The 21,595-nt window shown below is 50.8% G+C and overlaps 1 protein-coding gene across 1 annotated transcript in view; it reads left to right on the forward strand.

Moving 5' to 3' along the window:
* The window catches only part of LOC123766071 (proteoglycan-like sulfated glycoprotein papilin), a gene marked incomplete at its 5' end in the record, with an annotated part of 493,143 nt that overhangs the window by 354,205 nt on the left and 117,343 nt on the right, over window positions 1–21,595 (forward strand). Inside the window, 2 exon segments of the mRNA XM_069321077.1 lie at window positions 6,123–6,229; window positions 10,696–10,893. Coding sequence (XP_069177178.1) covers window positions 6,123–6,229; window positions 10,696–10,893 — 305 coding nt within the window.

The raw sequence follows: 21,595 nt of genomic DNA on the forward strand, positions 1-21,595 counted from the left end.
CCTAAGCGCCCTGTGAGTACTGCCCTTGCGTTACAGGGTTATCTTCCCTGGGGCGTTCGGGAACCATTCCCGTAGAGGTTCTTGCTGCTCGGCATTTGCCTCGCCCTTGGGGCCAGCTGGGGCTTGGGGCCCTTGTTTGGCCCTGGGTAGGGATTGGTATTGTGCTGGTTAGGGCGTCAAGGTGTTGCGCAGCCTGCCACCTAAGCGGCGGCCGGTTTCTGTTGCCTCTGGAGACGGTGTACTTTTGCGGGGTTTTTCTATTGTTTTTCATTTTCTTGCCTGGTGGGGGTCTGCCTAAGGTGGTTATAGTTCCACTGGTAGTGTTTGGCGGCCCTCTGCTAGGCCCCCGTGCTTGTACACGTCTCAGGGGTTTTCAGTGCTATAATCTACCCTCTTGTTATGTTTGGGTTTCTTAACCGGTTAGCAACACCTTGCCCGGGCTTCCCGTAGTTGTTACCCTACGGGCCCTGGAAACCCCTGTCTGGGCTCGGGGGACCATTGAATGTGTCTTCCGGGTTCCAACCCGTCTTGAACGGGATCGTTGGTTGCTGTTCCCTTGTCTCCGGGTTCAGGTGTTCATGGCTGTCTGGTTTGCGCTTCGGAGGGTTTGGGTCACTAGGTACTCTACCATTCAGCTCTGTTTGGACTGTTCTCTGGTGGTTCTTGCCGGAACCACAGGGGGTTTGGTTAACCGTGTGGTTCGTGTCCGGGGTGTGTCCTGCGTCCTGGTGGACAGCTGTCTCGGTTCATTCCTCTTCGTGGGTTGGCCAGTCGTCGCCGATTCGTTTTGTTGGCTCTGTTGGGCTTATGGACTCCTGGCCATGGACGTCTTCGGGTCGGCGTGGTCTAGGCGTCGCCCGTTTTGTGGCGCCCTTCCCACCTGCGAGGACTTCACGGTGGAGGCTTTCGGCAGGCCTGGTCAAGGTGGGGGGTACCTGTACCTCTTCTCCTGGTCCAGCTGTTGCTTCGGGTTCTGGCTCAGTTGCAGCCCATTCCCACGAGAACAGTCCTTATGGTTCCACTGTGGCCGGCCCGGCCTTCTTTTCAGACGCTGCTCGATAGGTGTCCGTACCCGGGGCGTTTTTCCTGAGGCTTCGCCTCGTTCAGCAGGCCGAATCGGTCCTGTCCGTGACTGGTTCGGCCTTCTCTTTGGCTCTTCGCGTCTGGTATTTTGACGCAGGTATCGCCATCTCTATGGTGTTCAGGTGGCTTTGTTGACGGTGTCCCACCTGCGAGCTTCGTCTTGGAGACTGTATGACGTTTATTACGTCTTCTCGCGTTTTGTTTCCCCTCCGGCCTGCTCATGAGTCGCCTGAGCCATCCTGGTCCTTGTTCAGGGTGCCTTCTTCTCTTCCCCTCAGTTTGTGGTAGCCCCTTCGGTTTCAGTTTCCTCCTCTTTGGTACTGGTGGTAGCTTTATTGGTGTGCAGCCTTTCTCTGTCCTGGCGACGGTCGAGACGGCTGCTTTCCGGAGGGGTTCTTGGGGTATTGGTACTTGTTTGGTTTGGCCGGGGGGTGCGTCCTGTGTTGTCCAGTTGTGCTTTTTGCTGTTGCCGGCGTACCGTGCCTGGGGATGCGCTGTGGTTGATCCAGTTCCTTCGTTCCCTGTTTTCAGGGCTCGGGTCTCCCGGGTCGTCCGCAGTGTTTTCCTTCTTACTGCGGTCTGTCTTTGCGCCCGTGCTGTTCAGACGTTTGCAGCAATTGCTGCTGTGTTGGTGACGTCTCGGGCTCATTTCGGGCGCAGGGAATTGTGGGTCGCACAGGTTTTTGGCCGCCCATCCATATGTGCGTCTGTTCTTGGGCGTTCTTGTTGCCTTGGGTCGCAGGTTTGCGACCGGTTGTCTTGGCTTTGCGTTGCAGAGTTTGTGGCGGCCGCCTCCCGGGTTAGCCCTTTCTTTTCCTTCTCTTTGGGTATGAAGCTCCAGGGAGCCGTAGGGGCTCCCCACAGAAAACCAGCGTTGAATGTAATGAAACGCCATTTTCTGGGTGAGCCCCGGAGGCTCCCTGGAAACCCTCCCTCCCACCGGTCGGCGGTTTTTTCGCGTTGGTTGAAGCTTAGCTTCCGAACTGGAGCTTGGCAGCCGGCGCGGTAGGTCCGGGGCTCCCCCCTCCCCCTCCCGGGGTGGGGAGGGCTGTGCGGACGATCGGCGCGGCAGTAAAGTGTGATGTTTGCTTGTTTGCTTGTTTCCTTGGGATTGTAGGGAGTTTTCTACCTCTCTGTTCGGTTTTTGTTGTAGTTTCTTACCATGTGGGGTTTGTTTTGTTACGCCTACCTTTCTGGGTGCCTAACCCCGGTCGATGGCAGATAAGGAAAACCCCCAACCATATGGGGTTTTCCAGGGCCATTGCTCCCTGAAACCTCTCTGAAGGGGCCAGGTTCTGGCGCTGGTCCCTGGTAGGTCTGAACTCCTTAGCTAATGTCCCGGTCTAACATAACACACATTAGCCCGATAAGCTCCAGGGAGCCTCCGGGGCTCACCCAGAAAATGGCGTTTCATTACATTCAACGCTGGTTTTTTTGTTGCCTTCCCTAGTTTGTAATGGGCACTGAGTGTATTTACGCATCCTTACCGGATCTTGGTGACCTTTCTGCGTCTGCTCAGAATTCGGTTTATGGGCCCACCTCAACGAATGGCTGGTGTGGGCTTTCAGTCGGTTCGCTTGTCTGCTCGCCAGGGGTGTGGTTCTGTCCAGATCACCAGGTTCGGGTTCCTGATGAACTGGAGGCCGTTACATCTAGTTCCGTCTCGGGTTCGAACCTAGCTGGGTCTTGCTTAGGACTACTGGACTACTTCTTTGTCCAGTAGTCCTTCACTACTGGACCGCTTCTTTGTCTCTCCCTCCACAGGCGTAGCTGCGGCTGGGGTCCTGGGTCACTTGGCAGTTGCTCGAGCAGTTGTGCTGGAGTTTGAACTTCGCCGTGCTGGTCTATCCGCTGGGTCGGGGTTGACTTCGGCGTCTGTTTTGGTTCCTTCGGGGACCGCCGTGCTGGTCTATCCGCTGGGTCAGGGTTGACTTCGGCGTCTGTTTTGGTTCCTTCGGGGACTCCCCTTCCGAATCTCTTGCAATCATTACGTTCGTCCTCTGGGAACCTTGTGTTTGTGCTGCATTGCTGGCTTCCTCTTTGAGGTTTTCGGGGTTCCGTGCCTTGGTGCCTCTGTGAGCCTTCGCTCAATGTGTTCACGGATGTGTCATCTCTCGGCTGGGGCTTCGTGACCGGTGCTCACCAGGCTGGCTGGGAACGGTGGTGTCCATCCTTCCGTCTGGCTCACGGCATGGTTTAGGAGTTTTGTGGCTGGTTGCGCTTCGGAGGGTTTGGGTCACTCGGGGCTCTACCATCTGGCTCCATTCGGACTGTTCTCGGTGGTTCCTTGCCAGAACCACGGGGGGTTCTCTTCGGTCCTTGCTCTTTCGGGTTGGTCCCTTCGAGTGGCTCGTCTGCTGGATTCTCGAAGTTTGGCTCTCTGTGCGTTTCATGTCCAGGGAATATCCTACGTCCTGGCGGTCGGCCTCTGTTCATTCCTCTGTTCACGAATTGGCCGGTCATCGCCACTTTTGTTGGCTCTGCTGGTTGTACGGATTCCTGGACATGGGCGTTTTCGTATCAGCGTGGTCTCGGCATCTCCCATTCTATGTGGCGCCCTTCCCCACCTGCGGGGCGTTCGTGGTGGATGCCTTTTCGGCAGGACTGGTTACCTGTATCTCTTCCCCCGGTTGAGCTGTACCTCTTTCCCCGGTTCAGGTTCTGGCTCGGTTGGATTCCTTCCCAAGGAGTGTAGTCCTCATGGTCCCTTGGTGGCCGGCCCAGCTTGTTTATAGATGTTGCTTGATCGGTGTCCGAACCAGGGGCATTTCCTGGGCTCTACCTCTTTCAGCAGGTCAAACCGGTCCAGTACGTGGCTGGTTCGGCCTTATCCTCGGCTCTTCGTGTCTGATCTTTTGACGCGGGTGTATCACCATCTCTGTGGTTATCAGGTGGCTTCGTTGATGGTGTCCCACCTGCGAGCTTCGTCTCGGTCACAGTATGATGTTTCCTGGCACTTCTATTCGACATTTTCTTGCTCTTCGTAGGTTGTCTTCTCTTTCATATCGGGTTGTCTTGTCCTTTCTTGGTTTTCTGGACCATTATTGATGCTTCTTCCTGTCGCCTCGTATCGTGCGGCACTGGAGAAGCCGCTCGAGCTTACATTCAGGGTGGATGTCACATCCGCCCCGTTCCATACGCTTTCTTGTCCTTTGTTTCACCTCCAGCCTGCTCATGCGCCGCCTGAGCTGTCCTGGTCCTTGATCAGGGTGTTCTCTTATCTTTCCTCTCCTCAGTTTGTGGTAGCCCCTTCGGTTCAAGATTGTTTTTCAAAGGTCCTATATTTGTTGGCGTTGGCCTCTAGGGGTCGGGTCGGGGAACTTCCGGCTCTCCTCCGGCGCAGGGGTTTCCTGCTCTCTTTAATTCTGGTGGTAGGTTTGTACATTTGCAGTCTTCTTCATCCTTTTTGGCGAAGGCCAAGGCGGCTGCTTTCCGAAGGAGCTATTGGGTTATTGATTCTTGGTTGGTTCGGCCGGAGGTGCATCATGTGTTGTGTCCGGTTGCAGCTCTTAGCAGTTACCTTCGTGCCGTGGCTGGGAATGTGCTTTGGGTTGATCCAGTTTCCCTGTTGTGTTCCCTGTTCCAAGGCTTGGGTCTCCCAGTTCAATAATCTACCAAACAACTTTGTAAGAACTGAACCCCCGGGACGTGTATACTCACGGGGACCTGGCAGAGGGACCAAAGGCAGACCCCCACCTGGTAGACAAACAAAAAGAAAAAGAAAACCCCGCAAGAGGACAGCGTACCCAGGCGGAACAGAGCCGGCTGCTATGATTGGTGAAAACTAGTTGCGCAGTACCCTTTGCCCCTACCAATGCAAACTGCCCCTTACCCTAAGGCGAACAAGGGAGACAGAACACCCTATCACACAAAGGGCGGCCGAAAATCAAACAGTAAACGACCTAGCAGAAGCAGGACCCAAGGAACTAGTGGAAGGTAACCCGAAGCCCAAAGGGCAGTACTTATAGGGCACCTAGGGAAGTTAACCCTAGGTGCATGCAGCCCGAGTACTGGAGACTTACTCCCGGCTCATGCACCACCTAGAAGACAGACACCACATTCTAGGTACAGTGCTGAAACAACCACTGGAGCCGGAGCACACAACTGGCTCTTTAGCTTTAGCTTTAGTTCTTTAGCATCAGCCAAAGAACTGATGGGTGGATAGCCAGCGTGAGAGGTCTGGGGCTCCCCCTGGAGGGTGGAGCTGTGCAGACAATGTCGCAGTGACGTGTGATGTCATACTAGTTTTCTCATTTTCTGTTGGGGAGTTCTATCCACTAGTTCAGCTTTTGGTAGCAATTTTAACTAGAATAGGGGTTTGTTTTGTGACGCTTACCTTTCTGGATGCTTGACCCGGTCTATGGCAGACATAGAATGCTTCCAACCACACAAGGGTTTCTATAGGCCATTGCTCCCACTTGCCTCTCTGATGGAGCCAGGTTCTGGCCATGGTCCCTGGTAGGCCCTAAGAACACCATACACATGACTGATGCCAAAGTCTGACATTAGCATACCAGCCTGAGATAGCTCCGTGAAGCCTCCGCGTCTCAACCAGAAAATGGCGTTTCATTACATTCAACGCTGGTTTTTTGAGCCTGCAGTTATTGGAAGGAGCCAGGTGTGGTCTGTTTTGTCTCGTTGGCTTTTTAGGTGGCTTTCCTTGTAGTCGCATATACAAAATAGATGCCAGTGCTCCCTGTGCTTTTGTGAGGGGGCCAGGTTCTGGCTTGAGGTCCCTAGCAGGCTAGAGACCTCTGCAACTTATGGCTCCTGCTAAGCAATACGCACATTGGAGATAATGCAGATGTTAGCTACAGGGAGCCACCAGAGCTTAACCAAATATTGGTATTTCATTACATTCAACGCTGGTTTTTACAATGTAATATGTATTTTTGTATTGCAAGATATGCTTGATATAGATACTTATTACTATTAAAACATTTCTTTGTTGTATAGTACAGTGTATGCATATATTGCATGTTACAGTCACTGGTTGTGGAGTCATATGTTGTATGTTTCAGGCATGTTATGTGTTTCAGATTTGATTCGGCACGTCTTTGCCAGCAAAGATGCAAGAAAACTATGGCAGTGCTAACTACAACACCTTCATACACCTATCCTGAGCAAGATGGCACCGAACCTGAGGGTGAGGCACTGTTACATCCACCATAATGATTTCTTCTTTAACCTTGCTCAGCCCAGAAGTATGACATTTATTTTGGTTCAGATTTTATTCTCAGCTTTAAAAAATGCTGAAAATAAATAGATTGCATTTCTGTGGGGAGCCCCATTGACTCCCTGAAGCTATTCGAACTGATATAGTGCTATATTAGTTGGGGTCAACAGTCACAGAGTCCTTTTGCCTACCGGGGACCACAAGCCAGAACCTGGCCCCCTCAGAGAGGTGCAGTGAGCAATAGCCTATGAAAACTTTACATATAAAGTACAGTACGTCATATTTGCCATCGACTTAGGAAGGCACCCAAAATGGCAGGTGAAACAAGGCCACATGCTGGTAAAAATTGTTACCTACGTCCTGAGTGGGAGCCGGCAGCCCACCACCCAGGTTCTTGAACTGATGTGCTGGTGGTTGGATGTCTCCTCTGGCCTCAAATTCCTATTCTGGATTTTTGTCCTATGGAGCTATTCCGGCTTGTGTTTTGTGTGGTGGCCAGGTGTCTCAGTGTACCGGAGCTGCATGTGCCTAGGGTTCCCCTCCCTAGGTTCTCTGTAAGTACTACCCTTGCATTTCAGGGTTATCTTCCCTTAGGCATTCAGGACTCATTCCCCGTTGAAGACTTTCATGCTTGAAGAGGTTCTCACCTAGTTGTGCTTGCGAGGGTTTAGCTTTGGCTCTTTGGGCCTGCCTCTCAACCGTCAATCAACTGGTGTACAGATTCTTGAGCCTACTGGGCTCTGTCAAATCTACATTTAAAACTGTCCAACATCTACATTCTTCCGAGTCGACTCTCGCCCTGTACAAAGTTGAAGGTTATTCGTTGCCCCAGCCTCAGGGAGATGATCATCTATACTGCTTCCGTCATGCTGCCTGTTGGGTTGTCGACACCTAAAATCCAGACTCTTGCAGGACTTTTTCCTGCTTGTGCTTCAGTTTACTCATCCCTTATCTAATTATCTTAGGAATCAGGCAGCAGCCTTGATCCTCCTTGCAATGGTCCTCCCTTGCCCCCCCTTTGCCTTTTTGACTCTGCCTTTTTGGCGTGGATGAGGGCTCTTGACCTCAAGGATTCATAATGGCACATCCCTATTCATTTGAGGTTCAGGAAGTGGTTGGGTTTTGTGGTGTGGTGACAGTCTTACCACTTTCATTGTCTTCCATCTGGCTTGAATCTGGCATCTCTCGCTTTCATGCACTTAACTTGGGTTGCCGTTGCCCATTTGCATCTGCTAGGTCTTCAGGTTTTGGCCTACCTCGACAACTGGTTGGTGTGGGCTCCCAGTCGGTCTGCTTGTCTGCTAGCCAGTGATCACCACTATGCTCCATTCAGACTGCTCCCCTGTGCTTCATTGTCTTAACCACGGGGGATCTCTTTGGTCCATGACTCTTTGTGACTTGAACTCTTCTGTTGAGTTCTCGGTTTAGCTCTTCGCATCTTTAACGTTCGAGGTGTGTCCAATGTCCGGGCACATGGCTTGTTTCATTTCCTTCATATTTCCATGTAGTGGAGAGTCAATGCCAATTCCTTCCTGTGGCTTTGCTAGATGCACTTGCGCCCGGAGGTGGGATCTCTTCACGTCTGCGTGGTTCTAGCGTCTCGCTGTTCCCCGAGTTCGAGGCCTTTGCAGTGAAGGCTTTTTGAAAGGACTGTACAGGTGGGGGTTTATGTACCTCTTCTCCCGGTCCAGCTGTTGCTCCAAGTTCTTGCTCAGTTGGAATCCTATTGTGGAAGAGTGATTCTCCTGGCTCCATTGGGGCCCAGCCCAGCCTTGGTTTCAGGCGATGCTTGCTCAAGTGTCCAAACCCGGACCTTTTTCCATTCCTCCACCTCTTTCAACAGGTGGGGCCGGTGAGGTACCTCACTGTTTGACTTACTCCTCTGTTCTTTGCGTCACTTTTGCTCTCTTATGCGTTATTTCACCTCCGGCCTGCTCATGCGCCGCCTGAGCCTTCTTAGTCCTTAGACTTGGTGCTCTCTTTTCTCTCTTCCCTTTCGGTTTGAGATTGCTTTGTGAAAGCCTTGTTTTCATTTCCTTTGGCCTCTGGGAGTTGGATAAGGGAGCTTCATGCTCTTCTCCGGCGCAGGGGGTTTTGTGAGTTTGGTTCTGGCAGTTGTTTTGTTCATTTGCAGCCCTCTTCTTCCTTTCAGGAGAATAATGAAACAACTGGCTACCAGAGAAGTTCGTTGGTTGTGGATGCTTGGTTGATTAGGCCAGTGGAGCATTATGTACTGTGTCCTGTGGCGACTTTATGCTGCAACCTGCAGGCCACTGGTTCTGTGATGGTGGATGTGCTCTGGCTTGATCTGGTTTCCCTGGTTCCCTGGTTCCCTGTTCCAGGGCTAGTATGTCTCAGGTTGTCCATGGTGTAATCAAGTCTAGCCAACCTGCAGTCTACCCTACCCATGATGTGAGAAAGTATACTGCTCTGGCTTCAGTCTTTGGAAATATGTCTATGGTCGACATTCGGGTGCTGGGGTTTCGGAGGTCAAACAGGGTCCTAGCTGCCAAGTATCTCATGAACGTTCCGGGCCCTCTTCGGCCTTGTGTTGAGCTGGGGTGTCTGTCGCGGCCGGATGTCTCTTCTTCATCTTGAGACCCTGGTACTGCCGCCTCTCGGGTAATTCCCTCTTTTACTTATCTGTCAGTAGTTAGCTTCAGGAGCTGACGGGGCTCCCCACAGAAAACCAGCATTGAATGTAATGAAATATCATTTTCTGGGCGAGCCCCAAAGGCTCCCTGACACCTCCCTCCCTCCCTCCCTCCCTCCCTCCAGTTGGCAGTTTTCATCATTCTAGAACTGAGGGGTGAGCAGCCGGTTTGCCTGAGCCAGCTAACCCTCCCCATTTAAGGGGGCACTAACAAGCGGGGGTGCTAGTTAGATGACGTGTTGCTTGTTGGTTTTAATTTGGGGGGGGGTAGGGGGTTATTTTTTCTCGGTTCGCTTGTTGTCTGTTTTGTTTTGCCTATCTTTCTGGGGTGCTCTTCCTGGTTAATGGTAAATATGACATACTTTAAACGTAAAGTGCTCACAGGCCATTGCTCCCTGCGCCTCTTTGAGGGGACCAGGTTCTGGCTCATGATTCCCGGTAGGCATAAAGAACTCCCGTGACTGTTGACCTCAACCTAATATTGTACATGTCAGTTTGGATAGCTTCAGGTAGCCTCAGGGACTTGCCCAGAAAATGGCATTTCATTACATTCAACGCTGGTTTTTTGACTGGCATCATCTTGTCCCTAATGATGTTGCCTTTTATCATTTGGCACTAGTGGAACTGGTACAGCTTGCATTTGGCATCAGTACTACCTAGGCATCAGTTCAGGAGCTGTTTTGTGTATTGTTTCACTTCCAACTCATGCACCCTCTGAGCCCTACTGGTCTCATGACCGTGTTCTCATCTTTCTTTCATCCTGTCAGTTTACAGTTCCCCTTTGGTCTGTTACTCTTTACAGCTACTAAGCTGATGTAATACAAAACTACCATGTGCCATTAGTTGCAGAGTTCTATTTGACCTACCAAGGACCATGAGCCAGAATGTGACCCCCCACTTGAGAGTCGCAGGAGCAGTGCCACATGTGATAAAATTTATATAAATCTATTCATGTCAGCCACCACTTATGACAGCACCCAGATATTCAACAAAATAAACCAGATCATTGCTTCCTTATGATCTGTCCCAGTTCCTCTGTCTCTATAGAATGGACCATTGATGCTGTCTCCTTCATGTGGCTTTTCTGGACATTTGTGTTCCAAGACACGGATCTCTGTGTCAGCCTGATCTCGGCATCTTGCTCTTTATCTATTTATGATAAACTATTCCTCGAATGGGAGGCCATCATCGTAGATTCATATAGGCTGTACTGATCGAGGTGAAAGTTCCTGTACCTCTTCCCCCCAGTTCGGCTTTCACTCCGGATCCTGGTGAATTTGGAGTCCTACTGGAAAAGGGTGATCTTTCTGGCTCTCTGGTGGGTGGTTCAGTCTTGGTTTCAGACGCTGCTTTCTCGGTGTCTGAACCCTACTATTTTCTGTGGTGGGTGGGTCTTTTAACTCCTTCTAGGTGTATTTTGAGGCTCCAGGGTCTTTCTGACTAGCAGACACTCCTTTATTTTTGCGTAGTGAAGTTTTGTTGTACCTTATAAAGAACTTGGGTAAGGTCAAATTTTCTACAGGCATTTTGAGCACCTGCAAACAATTGCCTGTGTTAAATGAGAGGAACACTAGGATTAAGACTGGCATCAGCAACTCGGTGCTCAAATTCTCTAATGGTGAGGGAGCATCTACATATGGCAGTTCTGAATCATGCACTGATATGTACATGAAAGCACTTATCACATTTGTAATTCAGACTCTGTCCAATGGCACCTATTATTTATATAACCTGTGTAAATATTCTTTATGCAATGAAATGACCATTTTCACATCTTTTTCAGAACCTGAAAGCGACCTGCCAGAATCATGTACACAACCTATGGATATTGGACACTGCCGAGCATCAATTCCAAATTGGTACTTTGACCCTGATCAAGGTCGTTGCATTGGCTTTTCATATGGAGGATGTGGAGGAAATGCCAACCGATTCCAGTCTGTTGAGCTTTGTGAGCGTCAGTGTGGCAGGTATCGCAACCAAGGTAAATATGTACTGCTCTTTACAGATGCTGAAAGATAAAGAAATGGAGTTATGGAAGGTGTTGTCATCAAAATTTTATAAAGTGATTAGCTTAACCCTTAAATGGCGCCTGACTATTTAGCATGTCACAGGTGCATACCAAAAAAAAAAAAAATTATTTTTTCTTCTAAACCTGTTAATTTGTGTTCACTGATCATGGGAAAAATAATAAAAAATTGTAAGTGGCATATATTGCCCGCTATAGGGCGGGGAAGTCTGGCAAAAAACAGGCGCTGACTCAGCGTGCGTCCCAGACGGTCTGTTGCTCGCCAGCTGTCAGGCCGGAGTTGCCACAAAGAGATAATTACCTAATTATTTCAATGTCTTTGATTGATTTTTCGTAGTTTTCTGTGGGGAGCCCCTACGGCTTCCTAGAGCTTATCGGGCTAATGTATGTTATGTTAGACCGGGACATTAGTTATGGAGTTCAGACCTACCAGGGACCAGCGCTAGAACCTGGCCCCTTCAGAGAGGTTTCAGGGAGCAATGGCCCTGGAAAACCCCATATGGTTGGGGGTTTTCCATATCTGCCATCGACTGGGGTTAGGCACCCAGAAAGGTTGGCGTAACAAAACAAACCCCACATGGTAAGAAACTACAACAAAAAAACGAACAGAGGTAGAAAACTCCCTACAATCCCAAGGAAAACAATCAAACAATCAATTTACTGCCTCGCTGGTCGTCCGCGCAGCCCTCCCCTCCCCGGGAGGGGGAGGGGTGGGCCCCGGACCTCACCACGCCAGCTGCCTTCAGTTCGAAAGCTAGTGTCAACAGAGATAGACGCTTCTCTGGCCTCAAATTACTGGACAGTGTTTGCCTCGTGTGGCGTTCTCTGCTGTCTTTGTGTGGTGTGCGGTGGCCATGATTACTTCATCAGTGCCGGGGCTGCATGCACTTAGGGGCTTCCTTCCCTAAGCGCCCTGTGAGTACTGCCCCTGCGTGTCAGGGTTATCTTCTCTGGGGCGTTCGGGAACCATTCCCTTAGAGGTTCTTGCTGCTTGGCATTTACCTCGCCCTTGGGCCCAGCTGGGGCTTGGGGCCCTTGTTTGGCCTTGGGTAGGGAGTGGTATTGTGCTGGGTAGGGTGTCAAGGTGTTGTGCGGCCTGCCACCTAAGCGGCGACCGGTTCCTGTTGCCTCTGGGGACGGTGTACTTTTGCGGGGTTTTTCTTTTTTTTTTTTTTTGCCTGGTGGAGGTTCTGCTTCGTGGGTCTATAGTTCTCCTGGTATTGTTTTGGTGGCCCTCTGCTAGGCCCCCATGCTTGTACACATCCCAGGGGTTTTCAGTATTATCATTTACCCCTTGTTTTGTTTGGGTTTCTTACCCGGTTAGCAACACCTTGTCTGGGTTTCCCATAGTTGCTAACCTACGGGCCCTGGAAACCCCTGACGGGGCTCGGGGACCCATAGATGCGTCTCCTGAGTTCCAACCTGCTTTGTGTGGGTTTGAAGGTTGCAGTGTGCCCTTGTCTCAGGGTGACAGTCACCTGTTTTGCCTCCATCATGCTGCCTGTTGGGTCAATGACACCTTTGACCCGGAGTCTTGCAAGTCATGTTCTCTGCTTGTGCTCCAGTTTTACTCTGAGGATGTTCCTGTTAGGGTACAGGCAGCATCAGTGTTGCATGTTAGGTTTAGGTTATTGCAACGCACTAGGTTGGTTTCCCACCTGGATGCCCCGAGGCTGCCCCGTTTTGGTTTTAGGGACCCTGACCTGGGGGTGTTAGTCGCTCTGGCTTTGGCTCCTGCCACGCCCCTGGTCTTTTCCCTTTGGTTCTTCCTGCACCTCCTCCCCCCTGTGTCCGGCTCCAAAACGTCTGGAGGTTTCGTCCTCGGCACAGGGTTTAGTTGGTAATGAGACTCGGGCTGCCTCAGGGGTTGCCCCATCCGGGTCGGGGACGGAGGCATTTGAGCTGGTTCCTCCTGCCGAGGCTTCTGGATCCCACCAGCAGACCCCCTTCTTGTCTGCCTTTCCCTTGGACTCTGCCTTTTCTTCAGGGGTAGAGGGTTTGAAGGATGGCTCTGCCCCAGGTCCCGACGTGGGAGATCCTGGGGTTGGGGAGGAGTCAACCTGGGGGCCTTGGGCCCCCCTGTGACCCCGCTTGGGTGCTTTTGCCTTCCTCGCGGGGCTTATTGTTGCAAGGGGAGGGGTTTTCTTACCCCCCTTCCCTGTATGAGTATGATTTGGGTTCGGCTCCTCCCCGGGTTTGGTTCCGGGCGCTTTTGGGTACCTCGGATCCGTGTTTCTAGAGGTTTTTTTAAGCTTCATCCAGAGGGCTTTTAAGCAGGTTTACCTGGGGGGTAAGTTTGAGCACCTTAATGCATGCTTGTTTGCTCCCGTCCTTTCTCGGGATGTTGGCCTTTTCCAGTTTCACGTGGAAGTTCCTCAGCTTTCGGCTTCGTTGGTTGCGGAGGAGTCGCGCGCCCGTGGGCATTTGGCTTCGGTCTTGCTTTTCTTTTCCCTTCTCGAGCTGTCTTCTGCTTGGCTTGAGGAGGATGTAGGAGCGTTGAGTGAAGAGCCTTCATCTGGGGCACTGACTTATGCAGCTAGGGCGTCGGCTGCACTGTTGAAGCTCTTTGCACCCATCCTGAAGGAAGCGGTGTCTCTGTTTTTTGCTTCTCGCCTTGTGTGCTGTCAGGCGGTGCTCGCCCTCTCTTTGGAATCCGCTTCGGCCCTGGCTCTTAGGTTTTCGTCTCCGTATTGTCCGTTGCTGTTTGCAGAGACTGCGGTCTCTCAGTTTCTGCATGCGGCTACGTCTAGTTGTCGTCCTATGGCGGACTTGTTGATTCTCTGAAGCTGTCGTTCTCGGCAGTTTCGGAGGGGTTGTGCCAGGGTTCCGGGTTCCACTGGTCGAGGTGGGCCATTGGTGCCAGTTTCTGAGCCATTGTTCCCTTCGGGGCCAGCGTTGTCTGGTCGGCGCAGTGATTGCCCTGTTCGACAGTTGGGTTCTCGTAAGGGGCGTCGGCCCTTTCACAGTTTGCCCCGTTGACGGGGCGATGGGGGGGAGGCTCGCTCTGTTTGCCCATGCTTGGTCCCACGATTTGTGGGCCTTTTCGGTTGTGTCATCCGGCCTGTGGTGGCGTTGGGCGACTCGTCCTCCTTTGGGGGGTTCGGGGCTAACAGAGCAGGTTTCTTCTCCTGCGCTTCGTCAAGTCGTCTTGGAGTAATTACCTAAGTGTAATTACCTAAGTGTAGTTACAGGATGAGAGCTACGCTCGTGGTGTCCCGTCTTCCCAGCACTCTTTGTCATATAACGCTTTGAAACTACTGACGGTCTTGGCCTCCACCACCTTCTCACTTAACTTGTTCCAACCGTCTACCACTCTATTTGCGAAGGTGAATTTTCTTATATTTCTTCGGCATCTGTGTTTAGCTAGTTTAAATCTATGACCTCTTGTTCTTGAAATTCCAGGTCTCAGGAAGTCTTCCCTGTCGATTTTATCAATTCCTGTTACTATTTTGTATGTAGTGATCATATCACCTCTTTTTCTTCTGTCTTCTAGTTTTGGCATATTTAATGCTTCTAACCTCTCCTCGTAGCTCTTGCCCTTCAGTTCTGGGAGCCACTTAGTAGCATGTCTTTGCACCTTTTCCAGTTTGTTGATGTGCTTCTTAAGATATGGGCACCACACAACAGCTGCATATTCTAGCTTTGGCCTAACAAAAGTCATGAACAATTTCTTTAGTATATCGCCATCCATGTATTTAAATGCAATTCTGAAGTTAGAAAGCATAGCATAGGCTCCTTGCACAATATTCTTTATGTGGTCCTCAGGTGATAGTTTTCTATCTAGAACCACTCCTAGATCTCTTTCTTTATCAGAATTCTTTAAAGATTTCTCACATAATATATAGGTTGTGTGGGGTCTATGTTCTCCTATTCCACATTCCATAACATGACATTTATTAACATTAAATTCCATTTGCCAAGTGGTGCTCCATATACTTATTTTGTCCAGGTCTTCTTGAAGGGCATGACAGTCATCTAAATTTCTTATCCTTCCTATTATCTTAGCATCATCAGCAAACATGTTCATATAATTCTGTATACCAACTGGTAGATCATTTATGTACACAATAAACATCACTGGTGCAAGAACTGAACCCTGTGGAACTCCACTTGTGACATTTCTCCATTCCGATACATTGCCTCTGATTACTGCCCTCATTTTTCTATCAGTCAGAAAATTTTTCATCCATGATAGAAGCTTACCTGTCACCCCTCCAATATTTTCCAGTTTCCAGAACAACCTCTTATGTGGAACTCTGTCGAAAGCCTTTTTTAGGTCCAGATAGATGCAGTCAACCCAACCATCTCTTTCCTGTAATATCTCTGTGGCTCGATCATAGAAACTGAGTAAATTCGATACACAGGATCTTCCAGATCGAAAACCATACTGTCTGTCTGATATTATATCATTTCTCTCTAGGTGTTCTACCCATTTAGTTTTGATTAGTTTTTCCAATACTTTCACTATTACACTTGTCAATGATACAGGTCTATAATTGAGGGGGTCTTCCCTGCTGCCACTTTTGTAGATTGGAACTATGTTAGCCTGTTTCCACCCGTCTGCTACGATTCCTGTACACAGGGATGCCTGAAAGATCAGGTGAAGTGGAATGCTGAGCTCAGATGCACATTCTCTCAGAACCCATGGTGAAACGCCATCTGGGCCAGCTGCTTTGTTCTTACCGAGCTCCTTGAGCATTTTTTCCACTTCGTCTCTAGACACCTCTATGTGTTCTATGTTGTTCTCTGGAATTCTTATTGTATCTGGTTCCCTAAAGATTTCATTTTGTACAAACACACTTTGGAACTTTTCGTTTAGTGTTTCACACATTTCCTTTTCATCTTCCGTGAATCTATTTCCCATTTTCAACCTCTGAATATTATCCTTTACCTGCAATTTGTTGTTTATGAATTTATAGAATAGACCTGGTTCTGTTTTACATTTGTCCGCAATCCCTTTTTCAAAATTTCTTTCTGCCTCTCTCCTCACTGCCGTGTAATTGTTTCTCGCATCTTTGTATCGCTGGTATGTTTGGGGGTTCGGCCTCTTCCTGTATTGATTCCATTTTTGTGTCTTTCGGTCTCTAGCCCTCTCGCAATTTCTATTGAACCAATCCTGTTTCCTAGTTCTGCATCTCTGTTTTGGTATAAATTTTTTTGTGCCTTTATCATATATTTCACAAAACTTGCCATACATCTCATTCACTTCCTTGCCTAGCATCAAGTCTGTCCAATTATACTCACTAAAAAAATTTCTAAGGTCACCATAATGTCCTCTCCTGAAGTCTGGTTTTTCAACTGCTTCAACCTCCTTATTTTCTTCCAGCTTATAACGCATTGCATACTTTATTCCCAAAAAGACATGGTCACTTTTACCCAAGGGAGGAAGGTACTGAATGTCAAATATCTCTTCCTCCTTCCTGGTAAATATCAAATCTAGCATGGAGGGAACGTCCCCTTCCCTCATCCTCGTAGCTTGTTTAACATGTTGATACAAGAATGTTTCCAGGATGAGGTCTACAAATTTACAGGTCCAAAAATCTTCTGTTTTAGCTTCATATGCTTCCCAGTCTATGGATTTCAAGTTGAAGTCACCGACTATCAACAGTCGTGATCTATCGTTATCCGCTCTCGCTATAATCTCTCTCATTATTGTTATAAGACCTTCACGTTTACTATCTAGCTCCTCCTTTGACTATGTGCTGCTTGGCGGTGGACTATATGCATTTATCATCATTAGTTTATCATCCTCATAGCAGATCTCTAGTGCTATTATGTCAACTTCTTGTGGATTGACAGTCATTATTTCCTTCACCTTTAGGTGTTCTTTTACCAGCACAGCAACGCCACCGCCTTTCCTAATTTTTCTGTCCCGTCTGTTCTGAGTGGGTGCGCTTGGGCGTGGTCGAAACGACTACGTCCCTCAGGTGGGTTTCCCGTCTGTTTCCAGTGCCGAAACGGGACTGTGCAGATCTGAGGTTCATTCTGGACTTGTCTCTTCTGAACCTCTGGATTCCTTGCCCCTCCTTTCAGATAGCTACTCTGTCTCAGGTCCAGCTTCTGTTGGAGCCGGGGACCTGGATGGTGTTCCTGGACCTCAAGGATGCCTATTGGCACGTTCCAATTCATCCGGGGTTCAGGGACTGGTTAGGTTTCGTGGTGGGGCGTCACGCTTACCGTTTTCGATGCCTTCCTTTTGGCTTGAATCTGGCACCTTGCGTTTTCACGCATCTGACCCGGGTTGTGGTGACCTGTCTACGTCTTCTAGGGATTCGGGTTTTGGCCTACCTCGACGACTGGTTGGTGTGGGCTCCCAGTCGGTCGGCTTGTCTGCTCGCCAGGGATATGGTTCTTTCCCAGCTCGCCAGGTTCAGGTTCCTGGTGAACTGGAGGAAGTCCCATCTGGTTCCGTCCCAGGTTCGGACCTGGCTGGGTCTTGTTGGGATTCTCGGACCGCTTCCATGTCTCTCCCTCCAGAGACGTTGAGGCGGCTGCGGGACCGCCGTCGGCTGTTTCTGAGGGGGTCCCGGGTCACTCGGCGGTTGCTCAAGCGGTTGTGCGGGAGTTTGAACTTCGCCATGCTAGTCTACCCGCCAGATCGGGTTTGGCTTCGGCATCTGTTTTGGTTCCTTCAGGGACGTCCTTTCCACCTCTCTCGCGATCATTGGGTTCGTCCTCCGGGGGTCTTGTGTCGGTTGCTGCGTCACCGGCTTCCTCTTTGGGGTTTTCAGGGTTCAGTGTCTTGGCGCCTTCCCGAGCCCTCGCTCGATGTGTTCACGGACGCGTCATCTCTCGGCTGGGGCTTTGTGACCAGTGCTCACCAGGCAGGCCAGGGACGGTGGTGTCCATCCTTCCATTGGGCTCACAGCACGGTTCGGGAGTTTGTGGCTGTCTGGTTCGCGCCTCGAAGGATTCAGGTCGCTCGGGGATCGACCATTCGCCTCCATTCGGACTGTTCTCCAGTGGTTCATTGCCTGAACCGTGGGGGTTCTCTTCGGTCCTTGGCTCTATGGGGTTGGTCCCTTTGAGTGGTTTGTCTGCTGGATTCTCGGGGTTTGGCTCTCCATGCGGTTCACATCCGGGGAGTGTCCATCGTTCTGGCGGACGGTCTGTCTCGCTTCCTTACCCTGTCCACGGAGTGGACGGTCGACGACGACTCGTTTCGTTGGATCTGCCAGACGTACAGTCTCCCAGATGTGGACCTCTTTGCATCGGCGTGGTCTCGGCGTCTCCCAATATATGTGACACCCTTCCCCGACTGCGAAGCGTTCGCGGTGGATGCTTTTCGGCAGGACTGGTCGAGGTGGGGTTACCTGTACCTCTTCCCCCCGGTCCAGCTGTTGCTTCGGGTTCTGGTTCAGTTGGAGACATTCCAGGGAGAGTAGTCCTTGTGGCCCCTTGGTGGCCGGCCCAGCCTTGGTTTCCGGTGCTATTGGCTCGGTGCCTGAACCCGGGACGTTTCCCACGGCTCCGCCTCTTTCAGCAAGTCAGTCCGATCCGGTACGGGGCTGGTTCGACCTTCTCCTCTGCTCTTTGCGTCTGGTCTTTTTGACGCGGGTGTATCACCGATTCTGTGGTGATCAGGTGGCTTTGTTGATGGTGTCCCACCTGAGAGCTTCGTCTCGGCGACAGTATGAAGTTTCCTGCCGTTCTTTTCGCCATTTTCTGGCTCTTCGTAAGTTGTCTTTTCTTTCGGATAGGGTTGTCTTGTCCTTTCTTTCTTGGCTTTTTCAGGACCGTCATTTGATGCCTAATACTGTCGCCTCATATCGTGCGGCGCTGGCGGAGCCGCTCAAGCTAGCTTTCGGGGTGGATGTCACATCCGCCCTGTTTCGTAAGCTTTCCCGTGCTATGTTTCACCTCCGGCCTGCTCATGCGCCTCCTGAGCCGTCCTGGTCCTTGGACAGGGTGCTCTCCTATCTTTCCTCTCCTCGGTTTGTGGTGGCCCCTTTGGTTCCGGATTGTTTTTCCAAGGTTTTGTTTTTGTTGGCATTGGCCTCTGGGGGCCGGGTAGGGGAGCTTCATGCTCTCCTCCAGCGCAGGGGTTTCTGCTCTTTTGGTCCTGGGGGTAGGTTTGTCCATTTGCAGCCTTCTCCGTCTTTTCTGGCGAAGAACTAGACGGCTGCTTTCCGGAGGAGTCTGTGGGTCATTGATGTTTGGTTGGTTCGGCCGGGGGTGCATCATGTGTTGTGTCCAGTTGCAACACTTCGCCGTTACCTGCTCGCTTCAGCTGGGGTGGCTGTGGATGCGCTTTGGGGTGATCCGGTTTCCCTCGTTCACTGTTTCAGGGCTCGGGTCTCCCAGGTCGTCTGCAGGGTTATTTAGTCTAGCCAACCTGCGGTCTATCCTCACGCCCATAACGTTCGGAAGTTTGCAGCTTTGGCTGCGGTGTTTGGTAATATGTCTTGGGCACATATTCGGGTGCGTGGATTTTGTAAGTCGAACAGGGTCCTGGCCGCCCGTTATTTATTTGGTGAACATCCCTGCTCCTCGGCGTTCTTGTGTTGCTTTGGGTCGCAGGTTGCAGCCAGTTGTCTCGACTTCGCGTTGAGGAGTTTCCAGGGAGCCGTAGGGGCTCCCCACAGAAAACCAGCGTTGAATGTAATGAAACGCCAATTTCTGGGTGAGCCCCAAGGGTTCCCTGGCTACCCTCCCTCCCATCCGGTCGGCGGGATTTTTTCGCGTTGGTTGAAGCCTAGTTTCCGAACTGAAGGCAGCCGGCGTGGTGAGGTCCATGGCCCCCCCCCTCCCAGGGAGGGGAGGGCTGCGCGCATGACTGGCGCAGCTGTAAATTGATTGTTTGATTGTTTTCCTTGGGATTGTAGGGAGTTTTCTTACCATGTGGGGTTTGTTTTGTTATGCCTACTTTTCTGGGTGCCTAACCCCGGTCGATGGCAGATAAGGAAAACCCCAACCATATGGAGTTTTCCAGGGCCATTGCTCCCTGAAACCTTTCTGAATGGGCCAGGTTCTGGTGTTGGTCCCTGGTAGGTCTGAACTCCATAGCTAATGTCCCAGTCTAACATAACATACATTAGCCTGATAAGCTTCAGGGAGCCTCCGGGGCTCACCCAGAAAATGGCATTTCATTACATTCAACACTGTTTTTATTGCTGTAATATTATTTAATAGTGTGTAGTGTGATATATTTATATAATAAAATGAGTGAATCATCGCTGTACTCAAAAATATGGTGTGTATATTGTTGATTCAATTATGTTCATCAAACAGTGAACAAATACTTTGTTGGTTATTACACTATATACACAGGTTATATATAAGTATCTGCATGTTTTGTTCACCATAACAAACCACTAAGTTGCTATTATGAGTCAAAAAGTAACGAGGAGTGACCGCCACACACCAGCCAGCCACTCACTCCTTGAACAGCCAGGAGAGCTAAATGCCGAGAACTCAGCAGACGAGTCACCTGAAGCGACCAGTGCCAAAGAGCCAAGGACTGTATCGAACCTTCCCCCCCCCACCCCCGGTTCAGGCAATGAACCACTGGGAGCAGTCTGAATGAAGCCTGATTGTCAATCTGCGGGCTACCTGAGCCCTCCGCACCACAAACCACATCGCTGCAAACTCCCACATCATGCTGTGGGCCCAACGGAAGGATGATCCCCACTGCCCCTGGCCGGCCTGGTGAGCACTGGTCACAAAGCCCCAGCCAAGAGACGACGCGTCCGTGAACACATTAAGCGAGGGCTCGGGCAGGCACCAAGGCACTGAACCCCGAAAAACCCGAAGAAGAAGCCTGTGACGCAGCATCTGACGCAAGGCCCACATGGTCGAAACCCAATGATCGCGAGGGAGGAGAAAGGGACGTCCCCGAAGGAACCAGAACAGCCGACGAAGCCAATCCTGACCCTATGGGAAGACCATCATGGCAAAGTTCAAGCTCCCGCACAGACCCTCGAGCAACCGCCGTGTGACCTGGGAGCCCCCCAGAAACAGGCTCATGCGGGACTGCAGCCGCAGGAGAGACTCCGGAGGAAGAGACAAGGAAGTGGTCTGAGAGGTCCACACAAGACCCAGCCAAGTCCGAACCTGGGAGGGAACCAAATGAGACTTCCTCCAATTCACCAAGAACCCGAACCCGGCGAGCTTGGGAAGAACAGAATCCCTGGCTAGCAGACAAGATGACCGGTTGGGAGCCCAAACCAGCCAGTCGTCGAGATACAACACCCAAACACCTAAGAGACGCAGATGGGCTGCCACGACCTGGGTAAGGCATGTGAACACATGAGGTGCCAGATTCAACCCGAACGGGAGACAACAAAAGCAGTAACTGTGATACCCCAAAACAAAACTGAGCCAGTCCCTGAACCCCACGGGAATCAAGGCATGCCAATAAGCATCCCAAAGGTCCAGGGACACCTTCCTAGAGCCCGGCTCCTCAAACCTGCGACAGCATAGTCATCCGAAAGGAGGAGCAATAAACCCAAGGGTTCAGATGGGACAAGTCCAGAATGAACCACAGGTACGCATAGTCCCGTTTCGGTACTGGGAACAGACAAGAAACCCATTTGAGGGACGTCATCATTTTGACCATGCCCACTCCTAGACGACCTGACCGAGCGCATGGGAAGAAGCCTGCCCCCACCAGCCTCGAACCCCCGAAGAAGAAGGAGCCACCCAACGTCACCGAGGC

This window comes from Procambarus clarkii, chromosome 9 (assembly GCF_040958095.1).
Source record: "Procambarus clarkii isolate CNS0578487 chromosome 9, FALCON_Pclarkii_2.0, whole genome shotgun sequence".
NCBI classification, from domain to species: domain Eukaryota; kingdom Metazoa; phylum Arthropoda; class Malacostraca; order Decapoda; family Cambaridae; genus Procambarus; species Procambarus clarkii.